We start from the raw sequence: 13,826 nt of genomic DNA, 5'->3' as shown, positions 1-13,826 counted from the left end.
TGAATATATCCAAAGAACGTGTTTGTCACATATCGAATGAAGATTTAGGCATGAGAAAGCTGTCAGCGCGTTGGGTACCGCGTTTGCTCGCGTTGGATCAGAAACGTGTTCGAATCAACATTTCGATCGCTCTTTTGGCGCAATTTAGGCGCAATAAATCAGAGTTTTGGCGCCGGCTAATTACTGTTGATGAAACTTGGATACACCATTACACTCCCAAATCAAAAATGCAGTCAAAACAGTGGACTGCTTATGGGGAATCGGCGCCAAAAAAGGCAAAGGCTGTTCCTTCGGCTGGGAAAGTGATGGCGACTGTTTTCTGGGACAGTCGTGGAGTTATCTTTGTTGATTATCTTCACAAAGGGAAAACCATTACGGGAGCATACTACGCATCATTACTTGACAGGCTGAAGGCAGAAATTGCGGAAAACGGCCACATTTGCAGAAAAAAAATCTTGTTCCACCAAGACAATGCGCCGTCTCACACCTCAACGATTGCCATGGCAAAAATCCACGAATTACGGTTTGAACTGTTTGATCACCCACCTTACTCACCAGATCTAGCTCCAAGCGACTTCTTTTTGTTCCCCAAGTTAAAAATTGCACTCGGAGGACAGAGATTTTCATCAAATGAGGAAGCCATCACCTTTGTAAATAGCTATTTTGCAGAGAAAGACGGCAAGTACTATTTGGACGCGCTGGAGAGATGGGAGCATCGCTGGGAGACGTGTATAGACTTACAAGGAGACTATATAGAGAAATAAACATAATTTTGAGGAAAAAATGCCGTATATCTTTGTTAGGTCGGAAACTTTTCAGACCACCCTCGTAGCTCAATTTGTAGCTGGAGATATTTTCTAGTGCGCGCTGCTGTCGATTTCATCCAGAAAACTCCTCCAATGGCATAAAAATGCGCGACAAGCGCATCGTCAATTGTTGGCTTAGTTCTAACACCAAATATCTGCATAATCTCAGCAGCTCGTGACCAACGCGCACTAGATTGAACCTTCCTCTTTCGAATAAGCCCTTTACCAGCGACAAAATATTCTTATACAGGCATTCTTATTCTTATACGTATAAGAACGAAAACTTGAAGCACGTAAAACCATTTGTAATGTAGTCACTCTACCTTATCGCGAATCTGCGAAGACCGGGCCCTTAAGAGGTTAACAAAAGCTTAGTTACGTACCAGGTAAGTAAATATTATTCGATCCATACTTTTTGATCTATTTTGATTATTTAATATCGATGTCACCGATTCTTTTATTCATATGGATCTAATGACATTTAAGAACATGTTGTAACAGTTTTTATTAGTTGTTTCATACCTGTAACCAGAATATTGTTGTAGATTTCCACATGTGTCAATTGGGACACTGTGACTTGAGGCACAATGTTCCGTAACAACTTGCCCCGCCGCAAATGTAGGGCATATGTATAATTCTTGTTGTGTTTTACGTGTTTTGCGAATAGGTGTATAAAAGGAAAACAAACAGTACAGGCACAAAGCTACAGTAGCCGTTATGCATGATAATAAAAAAATAAAAACAATCCCGAGAAACTTTAATTTCTGTCACATGACTTTGGCGTTGTCAAGTGGCCACATTATAAAACACGTAAAATCAACATCATCTGCGATTCGCGTTATTAATTTTGTATTATTTTCATTAATTATATCAGGTTTAAATTAGTGTTAATGATTTATTCGTACTATATAGAAGCCTCAAAAAAATATTTGAAGAATAACAGCTTCAATAACAAATAAAATATTTCATTAAAGTTTCAATTATAAGCAAATGTTATTCTTTAGTAACAACTTGCCCCACAACGGGGCAAATAGTTCCGCATCGCCCAACGACAAATAAATGAAAAAATATAAAAAAACCTATTGCAATATTGTAAATTTAAAGTTCAAAATGAAAAAGTTAAAATATAATAAATTTAACAATAAATTACTCAATAGAGATAAGAATATCTAAACTATTTTTACATCATTTTAACTTATAGCCCCGGTCTCCCCTAAATAGTATTTTCAAAGTCTTCTAATGCCTTTACCGTTTCAAGTTACAGCTACTAATTTTTGTCATAAATGCATAAAATTCGGTGTGTACTAATCATAATTGAAATAAGACATAATCTGGATCGTTTGTGACGCGCAAAGCGTCACGACGCAACAATCACGACACCGTGAAACGTCGACCCAGTTCTGGATCAATGAAGCGACAGTCGGAAACGAAGGGACAACAGGTTCGATCGTTCGAACGGCGGATAGGCAGCAAATTGGTGTTGTCTCGGTGCATAAATCGGCCCCATAAATAAGACGGGAGGAAATCGCTGGCGCGCGATAGGTATAACGCATAACCCCGTGGGCTTTCGGAACCTTGAAATATCGGTGGGAAAGGTTCGACGAGCGACAAGGGTCGGCGATATTAGACCGGTCCCGATTCCGATTCCGATCCCGAATCCTGATGTCGATCCCGGATCTCGACGAAGCGGATGGCAAGAGAGCAGAGGAAAAAGCGGTAAACGGCGCGGCTCGGCGGGAATAAAAATGAAACGGGGCTAAGGAAAAACTGGTGGGAGGGTGTTACTGCCACTGGGTTTCATTATGCAGCCTCTTATAGTTGGCGTAACTCCCATCGGTCGTAAATATGAATTACGGCTGGCCGAAATAGCTTGGCGTACCTTACCGAATCCACGTACGAAAAACCCGTTCCCAACCCGAACGACGATAATTTATTCCCTGGGTCCCGAGGACCGTCCGATGAATGAAAATGGCCGACGCGAACACCCACGCGTTTCGACGACTATTCTTCTCTCTCTCTCTCTCTCTCTCTCTCTCTCTCTCTCTCTCTCTCTCTCCCTCTCCCTCTCGTTTTTTCTCGGTCAACAACCGAGCCACCGGCGAGTTTCACCAGTGACGAGACAGAAATTAAACGCGGCTGCAGGGACGGGGAGAGAAAGAGAGAAAGAGAGAGAGGGAGGCCACAGCGAAATTGCTACGACGATTTGAACGCACTCCAAACGATCCCTCCCCCGCGATCGTCGCGGACGCTACCGTTCGTCCGTCTATCTTCTCGATCTCCGCTGGAACGTTCCTCTTCGACGGCCCATTCCGCCCACGGAATCAGTCTCCCTTCATCCCCTTCCAACCCTCTACCTCTGACTTCTTCAACTACCTCGACCCCGTTCCATGGCATTCGCGAAAATGGGCCTTCGCCACCCTGACCAACCCTCGCGAGTACACCAACTTTGTAAGTTTCTCTCGTCGATTTTTCGGAAATTAAATTGCTACGGTATTAGGCTGCCAGCATTTGTTAGATGTAGGCAGTCTCGTTTGCATCCGAGCCTACACTGAGATGTCCGATTTTGAACAGTGACGTCGCACAAACGTAACCTTTACTCTAAACATAACTAAACACCATTTTAATCAATAGACTGCGGATCTTTATTCATTTATAGTATGTGTATAATTTCAACATACAAGAAAACACGTACAGTGATAAACAGTAGTGATATCTCTACTTTATACTACGAAAGTTACAGAGATACCACTGTATGTGTTTGTGCTCGGTAGGATTAGTTGTGAAACCTGTAGACTGTCATCTCTCAATCAAAAAGCTTCATAAGATTTGCATTCGACAATCGGACATTTTATTCGAAGCTGTACTAACAATGAGAACAAGGATACTCTAATTCGATACAGCTCCGAAAAAGATTGCCAGGGGGTTAATACACGATGTACCAATTCCAGAGTCCAATTCGGAATCAGTTCCAATTGCCAGATTTTCGAAGAAGGCGAGGGGCATTTCGTTTGGAAGCCACACATTATGGAAGTGCATCGGTTTCCTTCGGGATAACCATCGAGACGGACGAGTTTCGAATGACAATAGCAAGACGGGACAAGCAGGAAAGCTGACAGCTTGGTGGCTGCAAGCTGTCGGATCGATAATTAACGCGACGACGTACAGAGTGCGTACGGTGGCCGTGGCTACGGTCTACGGTGCGTACACAGTCCAATTATTGATATTTCGAGGGATCCGGGTGGCGTTAACTCGTTCCACGTGGCTCGTGCTCGCGCTTACCGCTAGATTATGGTTTACACCGGTATAGCACACCGGCTCGACGTCCGCCCGCGCGAATCGTGAATATGATAGTAGCCTGCAGGAATGTTGCGCGTATCGATTTTCAAAATTATCATGCAAACAGCGCCCGGTGCTCCGGTAATAGGTTAATTACCGGTACCGGCCTTCCGTTAAATCCCGTTACTGTAAATCATTTTCGATTCTAACAGCTTTATACTCTCTCTCTCTCTATCTACCATCCAATAATAAATCCCACTCGCGCGAGATCTAATTACCGACTCTTTGTCCCTTACTCGTTTCGAAATGATGTGCGGCACGCCCCATTGTTTTCGCTCGTTCCGGCGAGGGCCGTTTGGCCAACGAGCCGCGCGAATTTTCTACGAACCGGAACTGCGAAAAAATCGTTATCGTTGTCAGCCGTCAGCCCCGGTGTATTCCTCGGTGTCCGGGAATTTTTCGATGCAACGCACCCGCGACGCGATCCATCCCTCCCGAAAATGATTCTCATTTCATTCAGCGGCTCGCTGGACTTGCTGGTGCCATCTCTTTGCCAAAACTGCATCGAACCATATACTTCAGATCTACAAATTATCATGTAGCGTCCCGTGTCGCGTACTCTGAAACATCAAGATTGCTAAAAGCTATTATCATAGACCAGACCCAATAACCCAATGTGTTTTTTACCCGAGGTACCCGAAACGCCTATAGGTCGTTGCGTCCACACTTCAGTAGATTTAAATTTTATTTGGCTTCTTCATCTTGTTGACGTTGAAGTCATCACCTTTCTCTTGTTAGCTAGGCCGCACTCATCTGCGAGGTCGGTAGCCTGTACTTGTGTACGGGGTTCAAAGTCGCATCTCATTACATCTTCATCGTTGTCGCTGTTTCAACGTCTTTTTCTATTCTGGTTCCTCCATTGTAATGTGTTTAACTATGATTAACCTGCTTCAGATGGAGTACAACAGGTGATCATCTTTATCGTCGACCGAAAACTCCAGCATAAGTTAGTTTTGTTTACCGAGCAATTATTGCCTTAGCTTCGCTTTGCTAATCTCGCTCGTTGATTTGGGTCACATCTTAACCAGACCCTTCTGTTCTGATTCGCATCTTTCATTTTTCTTCTTCACGAATCTCAGCCTTCCGCTTCGATTCTTCATTCTTCCCCGTGGATCGGAGTCCTCAGCTCTGACTCCTTTTTCTCCCTCGCGACTCTTCTGCTCCAACTTCATTTTCTCTCTCGTTCTTAATAACTGCACAATTAGAATTTTTGTTAGTATTGCATATTAGGATGTAGGAACAAACGTATTGGAAGATTTTCAACAAAGTATTTGTAAATTGATATCTGGATTATGTATATGTATATGCCACCTTCCCTTAACACAAAGTATATTATTCAAGCTGATTCATTTGACTTTTGTATTTTCTTTTTTTTTTTACTATACCGGCTTTAGGCCAGATTTGGCCCATAAGCAGAGATATGATACAAAAATATATAAATTATTTGATGACTTAATTGCACAATAGTCAAATCCCATATGGTAATTGATCTACTTCTCCCAATTTCTAAGTCGATAAAGCAGTTGTATTAAACCAGAATTCGCATGAAAGTAACTCTATCCTCCTGTCTTGTATACGGTTTAGCCACAGATAAAGTATGAACATAGATATGTAACTTTGTGGACTTTCGTGGCCCGATACTCTTCTTTATCGACCAAGAAATTGAAGCACCACCACAGACGAGGTATAGGAGTAGACCAATCACCCAATGTATTTTTCTGTCTCACGCTCGGGGGGCTCTAGAGCCCCCGTACCATTCCGTGTCACATCCTATCGTATCATCCAGAACTAATATTGTCGAACCGATATTCTACAATGGCGCTGTTGCTGATATAATTTTAAATCTCATGTCGAGGATTCATATGATGAATGAAACAAAAGAATGTTGTTTCCTCTTAATTCCATTACGGCTGACACGCGAGTGCATCGAAGGAGACGTAATGTAATAATAATAATAACGTAACGTCTCCGGCTGAGAATATTTTGGTCCCGGATCGAATCCCGCATGGAATGATTTTTTTTTCGTTAAACACTTTTTTCTTGTTCTTTCTACTACGTCAGCCTTCTTCCCTGTGCAATTACAACTACAACAGTGTAATAACATAATTATAAGAAATTAAATTAGTTTAATATTAGCCAAAAGTAAGAACTTAGTTTAAATTTAATTTAATAAAATACGACGTTGATATCACTAATTTCATTTGACTATTTAATAGCTACCTACTCAATCTACTTCTGATATTGCTTTTCATTTGCAGCGTATATATTCTAATAAATTTAATTATTTGGGATTGATAAAAGATTGAACAACAATATTTATAATAACTAGTTTTGAACATTTTTTAAGGGTAATTAAATTTAAAAAACAAAAAGAATTATTTAAAAATACAAAATATATTTCAGTACATACCATTAAACCCGATTCTTTTTAATTTTTTCAGTTTAAATTTCACTTTGATATCTTTTTTAGTTCAAAAGTTATAGCAAAATATGCGCCTCGCCGAACCGGGAATCGAATGCGCTACTTCCAGACATAGTTGGGCACTCTTTACATAACAAACTATTTAAATAACGATTCGAATAAAAGATACTTTAACTTTATTCGTTATTCGAAGGTTCGAATAAAAAAAGTATCTTTGTCGAATAAATAATTTTATTCGACGAGAATTTATCCGATGAATAAAGATAATTTTTTTTATTCGAAGCGGATTTATTCGAACTTGGAACAATTTTTTCATCTTTTATCTGTATCGTTTATTCGAAGGCTTCGAATAAACAGCAACGAGGTCCGACGAGAGCCGAAGTTCAAAGACCCAGCGACTGACAAACGGCATACAATGTAAGCAGATGGAGAATCGCGTACGAATGCAAGTTTAACTTTTAGATTTTTCAATATACCACCATAAAATTGCGACGAGTGAATTGAGGGGCTTTTCCTGATGAAAATGAGTCCAAATTCGAGTGTAATCGAACAAATTTGTTGATACGTAATGTTACGATAAAAATTACATTCTTATTGAAGATAGTCCAAATGATGTCGTGTTTGGACTCATTTTGATCGGGATAAGCTCCACAGCTCATTCGTATTAACAATATTATTCTGATTAAAAACATAAAAGCATAAATTGCCAATAATGCACGATTCTCCATCTGCTTACATTGTAGGCCGTTGGTCGGTCGCTGATCTTTGAAGTTCCGAGCTCGTAGAGTCGCGAGATATCGGTGTGAAACAACTACCAATCCAATTGCAAAACTTCATTGTTTTTCATGATTTTTTTATGGGACTTGCGCCAACTAATTCGTGGCATTCTTCTGATTAAAATGACACTAAACACGGTACAAATTGGACTGTATTTAGCATTTTTATCCGTAGATTTATTCGAAGGCTTCGAATAAATCTTCGGATAACTTTTGCCAGCTCGACGAATAAACGGCGACGAAGGCCGACGAGGACCGACGAGCGCCGAACGTCGAAGACCCAGCGACTGCCAAACGGCATACAATGTAAGCGGATGGAGAATCGTGCATTATTGGCAATTTATGCTTTTATGTCTTTAATCAGAACAATATTGTTAAGACGAATGAGTTGTAGAGCTTGTCCCGATCAAAATGAGTCCAAACACGACATCATTTGGACTGTCTTTAATGAGATTGTAATTTTTATCGTAACATTACGTATCAGTGAAACTTGTTCGATTGCACTCGAATTTGACCTCATTTTCATCAGGAAAATCCCCTCCATTCGCTCGTCACAATTGCATGAGGATATATTGAAAAATCTAAAAGTTTAAACTTTCATACGTGCGCGATTCTCCATCCGCTTACAATGTATGTCGTCTGTCGTCGCTGGGTCTTTGAAGCTCGGCGCTCGGCAAAAGTTATTCGAAGATTTATTCGAAGCCTTCGAATAAAAGATACAGATAAAAGATGAAAAAATTATTCGAAGTTCGAATAAATCCGCTTCGAATAAAAAAAATGATCTTTATTCGTCGGATAAATTCTCGTCGAATAAAATTATTTATCCGATACTCGTCGAATAAAGATACTTTTCTTATTCGAACCTTCGAATAACGAATAAAGATAGAGTATCTTTTATTCGAATCGTTATTTAAATAATTTTTTATCGAAATAATGCCCAACTCTGCTTTTGACCATCTTATCCGGATTAGTCTTAAAAATCAACAAAAAAAAAAAAAATTATGTAAAAAATATAGAACATATTTTAATATACGCCATTAAACCCGATCTTTAAAAAAGATTTCTAGTCCAAATTTCGCATTGATATCTTTTTTAGTTTAAAAGTTGTAGCAAAATGTGCGCCTCGCCGAACCGGGAATCGATTGCGGCTCAGGCGCTCGAAACTTCGGTAACGTGAATTCGGCGGAACGCGTCGAACAGTCGAGCTGGCATCTCACACGGACAGAATAGAGGTACGCTTGTGTGTAGCGCGTGCGTAGTAGAAGCAACGTAAGGAGACGTACTGTTGCCTTCGTCGTTTATTTTCTCACTACAAACGTGAAAGAAAATAATGCAACTACGTTCTCAGTCAGTAGTGAAATGTATTGACATCTTGCAAAAAAGATCAACTACATAATTATTGATTTATTAATTCTTAACTCTTTCGAATTTTACAACTAATATTAATTGATATTTTGGATGATTCTTTAAAGCTAAAGTTTATGTTTTTTAAATGAAATATACATGAAAATATATAGTAAATTTCAATTTAATTTCTTTTTCAAGTTCAGTTACAAAATATATTCAAAATGGTTGCGTATTAATAGTGTTAAAAAATGGTAGAAATGCGAATAATAATTATACGTATGGAGAATTGTTATTTACGTTCAAGGTTTATGAAAATTGTATTTCTATAATTTGGAAACGTAGTATCTATATTTATTAATATTGTATTGATAAAGATAATTGTAGATATATAATATAATGACATCAAATAAAAAAATATAATTTGAACCTATAGTCATAACATCAGATATGTACATAACTCGTCAATCATTTGTATTTGACCAGATTTGATCATTTTTGTGGATCTAGTTCCAACATTTATCGTTCGTCAGCGTAGAGGGCGTAAGAAAACCAGTTGTTTACATGTGAGACACGAAACCCCATATGGTGATTGGTCTACTCCTATACCTCGTCTGTGGCACCACGTTTCCGATCGAGTACAGCAACTTCAGGCGTGGTTCATTGCGCTAAAAATTCCCTAGCTGTTCCATAAAAAATACTGTGTTTACATTGTACATTGCCAACCACTAAAGGTGTATAAATGGATATAAAATATTCAGAAGCATGAGCAGCGGCGGAAGAAAGGAAACTATGAAAGTGTACACGTCGTTTAACGTGTTTTGTAGAGCGTATTTTACTAATATCTGAAAGTCTATCCATATGAAAATGATATCTCTGGAGTGTTTATTCGTTTGTGCTGTCATACTCGCAGTAGTATGCGCAATTTCGGTACGGCACTAGGTTATAATTGCCATCTGTATACTGTTTTCGTTTTCTAGAAACGTGGCAGTTCTATTGTTTAATGATCCGCAAATAAATCTATTTCGTTCCATTTAATAATGAGTTTACTAATTCATCTTTTTTTTATTTCAGTTTACAATTATTCTGTACGTGATAACACAACCATATCCGAAAATATGGCGTGATGATAAAGAAAAGTATTTCCTAAATCCGAAAACGGGGAAGACTGAAAGTTTTTCATTTTCCGATGACAACTGGAGTGTACAGCTGAGTGTCATAGTACCTGCTTACAATGAAGAGCAGAGATGTAAATATACTTGTTTCAAAAACGATGTTGTAAAGACTGATTTAATGTTACTTTTCCATTACAGTGCCATTGATGTTGGATGAATGTATGAAATACTTGGAGACACATCCAAAACTACAATCTTATGAAGTAATCATAGTTAGTGATGGTAGCACCGACAAGACTGTGGAAATTGCACATAAATATGCATTAAAATATGAGAACATTAGAGTACTAGAACTTGTTAAAAATAGAGGCAAAGGCGGTGCTGTGAGATTGGTTAGTAATAGCACACAAATCCCTTGCACCCTGAATGCAAGTATTTTTATTGATTCTCATTCAAGGGTATTCTGAGCGCAAGGGGCAGTGCAATCTTATTTGCTGACGCAGACGGTGCCACTAAGTTTAGCGATCTAGAAAAGCTAGATAATAGTCTAAAATCAGTATTAGGATGTAAGTTGTAAATGTAACATTATTCTCTCTTGACTGTTTCATCGTAGAATTATCAAATAAACTTATCTTATATGCCCAAGCCAGTTGTACATTGTACAAAGTGTTTGTAATGTAAAAATTTTCGTTTTAGACGACTATATGGACAAACCAAACGAAGTCAGTTCATCCGATGCTGTAGTATGCGGTTCCAGAGCACACTTAGAAAAGGAAGAGACTGCCAAGAGAACATTTTTCCGATTGCTGTTAATGAACGGCTTCCATTTCCTAGTATGGTTCTGGGGAGTGAGAGGTATCAGGGACACACAGTGCGGCTTTAAGCTTTTAACGAGAAATTCTGCCAGACTTGTATTCCAAGCCTTGCACGTCGAGCGTTGGGCATTCGATGTAGAAATGTTGTACATCGCACAGTCCCTAAACATTCCTATTACCGAGATTCCTGTAAACTGGACAGAAATAGAAGGTTCCAAGATTGTACCATTCTGGAGTTGGTTACAGATGGGCGGAGATTTATTTTTTATTTGGTACAAATATAAAATCGGAGCCTGGAAAATAAAAGGATCCAAACAGACTTAAGTGCACACAAGATATTATTAACGAATCTATAAAAAGTAATTTTTGTTGTGTAATATTTTTATCGTATAAACCGATGATTGTTTGTTAATTATAGAATATTTTTCCTTTGTAAGGAATGCTTACAGAAGTTTTATAAAATATAACTCTTTTTGCTGCGTCTACAGTCGTACACCAAAAATATGAGGACTTAATTTCTCAGCTTTCCTTTTGAATCTCAATATTTACGTTACATCGACATTTTTCAATAAACTATTCAGAGTGTTTTAATATTTATGATATAGTAGGAAGTTTGCTATGATTCTGCGTGAAAAAATATAGAATGTATTTACAAGTCGAGTTTCATAATTCGAACGTTGAAACTTATTTCACTCAAAAATGGAACATGTCTGATTATACCATAAACACTGGCATACTCTGTATGTTATCTCATGTTTTTAATATTAATTTTTATGTAAATAATTGTTTATTGTTAATTTCTACCACATCATAATTCAAATACCGCGCTTTCTAACGTTCCTGATACTTTCAGTAATTTGGTATATTCTGTGATCTAGTGACTTCTTTGACCGTGTAGCGTGGCCAGTTGACCACGCGAACATAGCTAGATATATTTTGTATCGATTAATGGCGCGGAGAGGCAAATTTAAATATAAGCAACGCTAGATCGTACAAGGTTGCAAGGGTTCGGGAGGCCACGATTTATGGCCCGACAATGCAAAGATCGGGCTTTTCAAGGGTGAAAAGCGTTAGATAAAAGATAAATCTAGGTCGCTTGACTACCGGCAGGTCCTACTTTTGCGTTTTCTAGGCGTAATTTGCAAAATTCGGCAAAATTTGCACATAAGGACAATTTTCTTAAATAACCGGGTTCTTATGGAGACCGTTGGACTCAAGCGACCTAGCAGTGACATATACAATGTCAATGCAACCTTTATTGTATTGTATAATTACGTATTAAACACAGGAATCGTGGCCCCCGAAAACCATCCCGCACCTATTATTTCAATTAAATATAGTTCCGGCATTTTTCGCTACGAGCGCTGTATTCTGTTTCCGATCATTGTCGCATGATGCCTGTCAGAGAGGCTATCTGAGCACGCGTGGCCGACATCGTAAACAACGGCGCTGCCGTAGCTTCGTTCGAACAGCCGTGCCGCGATGAGAATAGCAAGGGTTCGGGAGGCGGCGATTCCTGACTCTATAATACAAAGGTGGGGCATGTCAGTGGTCAAAAGCGGTAGACGAAGGATAAATCTAGATCGCTTGACCACCGGCAGGTCCTACTTTTGCGTTTTCGAGCAACATTTTCCATTATTCGGTCGCATGATGCCTGTCAGAGAGGCGATCTGGGCACGCGTGGCCGACATCGTAAACGACGGCGCTGCCGTAGCTTCGTTCGAACAGCCGTGTCGCGGCACTCTCGCAAACCGCCAAGTCGGCCTGTACGTGTACCGATGAGACTAGCAAGGGTTAGGGTTGCCGCGATTCCTGACTCTATAATACAAAGGTGGGGCCTGTCAGTGGTCAAAAGCGGTAGACGAAGGATAAATCTAGATCGCTTGACCAACGGCAGGTCCTACTTTTGCGTTTTCGAGCAACATTTTCCATTATTCGGTCGCATGATGCCTGCCGTAGCTTCGTTCGAACAGCCGTGCCTCGGCACACTCACACACCGCCAGGTCGGCGCGTACGTGTACCTACGAGAGTCGCAAGGGTCCGGGATGCGGCGATTCATTGCTCGATAATGCAAAATGGCAGAGTTGGGCAAAATATTTATCTAAATAAAAATTAGATAAGTAATACAGCCCATAGATGACTAAAGGTTGAAAGTACTCCAAAAATATTTTTCCGGAAAATTATTAAAAAATAGTTTAAACATAGTTAAAAAATGTTTTTACAATAGCGTAACAACAATCATACGGCTAGAAATAGAAAAAACATCTGATTAAAGAGAAAAAAAAATTGGCCCGGGGCGGGATTAGAACCTAGTCCAAAAAGTCTTCAGCGGTTCCGCAGTCGGAGACCATAGCTACTGCACCAACCGGCGCCGTTGAAAATACCTTCGAAATATTGGGATATATGCTGCGTAGTATAATTGTCGTTTTTTGTATTACGCAATTTTTAAAGTCTGGACGATGTTTCTCTCAACTTAGGGATGTTTAATATTACATAATATATTTTTACGATAATTATAACTTAGTTTTTCACGGAAAAAACGCCGAAAAAAGTGGTTTTTATTTTTTCCTACTATGACGCACCAATCGCAGGAATTTGAAAAAAATTGAGCATAATACTTAGGACAATATCTTATTGCTAAATTAATTCTGTCGTTGTCACTCTTAGATTTCCATATGAAATCTGCATTTTTTCGATTTTTTTCGTGTTTTTCGATTTTTACAGCCAGAGTTTGCAACCGAAAAATCTGAAAACGACTCAAAGTATGTGGTTTGGTGTCCGAAATGTGTCAGATTTTTTTCAGAATTTTAAATTGTCATTAAATGGGGAAAATGGGCCAAAAACTGGATTTTCGTTTTTCCTCTATAACTACCCTTACAGATGAGCTATAGGGCTAAAACTTGGCTGAAAGGTATCTTTTTTGGTAGGCTATCGAATGGCGCAAATTGAAATAAAATCCCTTCTTGGGCACATTTGACCCCCAAAACCGGCTATAGCCTTTAAATATAAGATGTAATCGCGTATTTAATACATATGTATTCTATTTGGGCGCGATAGTTTAGAGTAGGTAAAGAAAGACCGGGAGAGTTCCATAGAGATCCTTGACGAAATTCGAGTCGGCGAGACTAATTGAGGAATTTAGAGAAAGTCACGCAGCCTCTTAGAGTAGCTTCTCCAATTCAACATAAATTAGAGATAGTCGAAGTCCGGAA

The 13,826-nt window shown here is 39.2% G+C and overlaps 1 protein-coding gene across 1 annotated transcript; it reads left to right on the top strand.

Moving 5' to 3' along the window:
• The first annotated feature begins 9,407 nt into the window (after positions 1–9,407).
• Wol (Dolichyl-phosphate beta-glucosyltransferase wollknaeuel) lies at positions 9,408–11,097 on the top strand. The gene is made up of 5 exons (XM_076784563.1): positions 9,408–9,614; positions 9,759–9,933; positions 9,998–10,191; positions 10,257–10,365; positions 10,496–11,097. The coding sequence occupies exons 1-5, from the start codon at positions 9,546–9,548 to the stop codon at positions 10,936–10,938; spliced, it is 990 nt and encodes a 329-aa protein (XP_076640678.1). The 5' UTR covers positions 9,408–9,545; the 3' UTR covers positions 10,939–11,097.
• Positions 11,098–13,826: the final 2,729 nt, after the last annotated feature.

Source organism: Halictus rubicundus, chromosome 3, assembly GCF_050948215.1.
Source record: "Halictus rubicundus isolate RS-2024b chromosome 3, iyHalRubi1_principal, whole genome shotgun sequence".
NCBI classification, from domain to species: Eukaryota; Metazoa; Arthropoda; class Insecta; order Hymenoptera; family Halictidae; genus Halictus; species Halictus rubicundus.
Note: the sequence above shows the minus strand (reverse complement) of the source record. Positions and strands in the feature narration are given on the sequence as shown.

Coding starts and splice junctions, on each gene's coding strand:
- Wol (XM_076784563.1), top strand. CDS start 9,546: ATGAAAATGATATCTCTGGAGTGTTTATTCGTTTGTGCTGTCATACTC. Junction 9,615..9,758: donor CAGTAGTATGCGCAATTTCG/GTACGGCACTAG, acceptor TTTTTATTTCAG/TTTACAATTATTCTGTACGT. Junction 10,366..10,495: donor TCTAAAATCAGTATTAGGAT/GTAAGTTGTAAA, acceptor TTTTCGTTTTAG/ACGACTATATGGACAAACCA.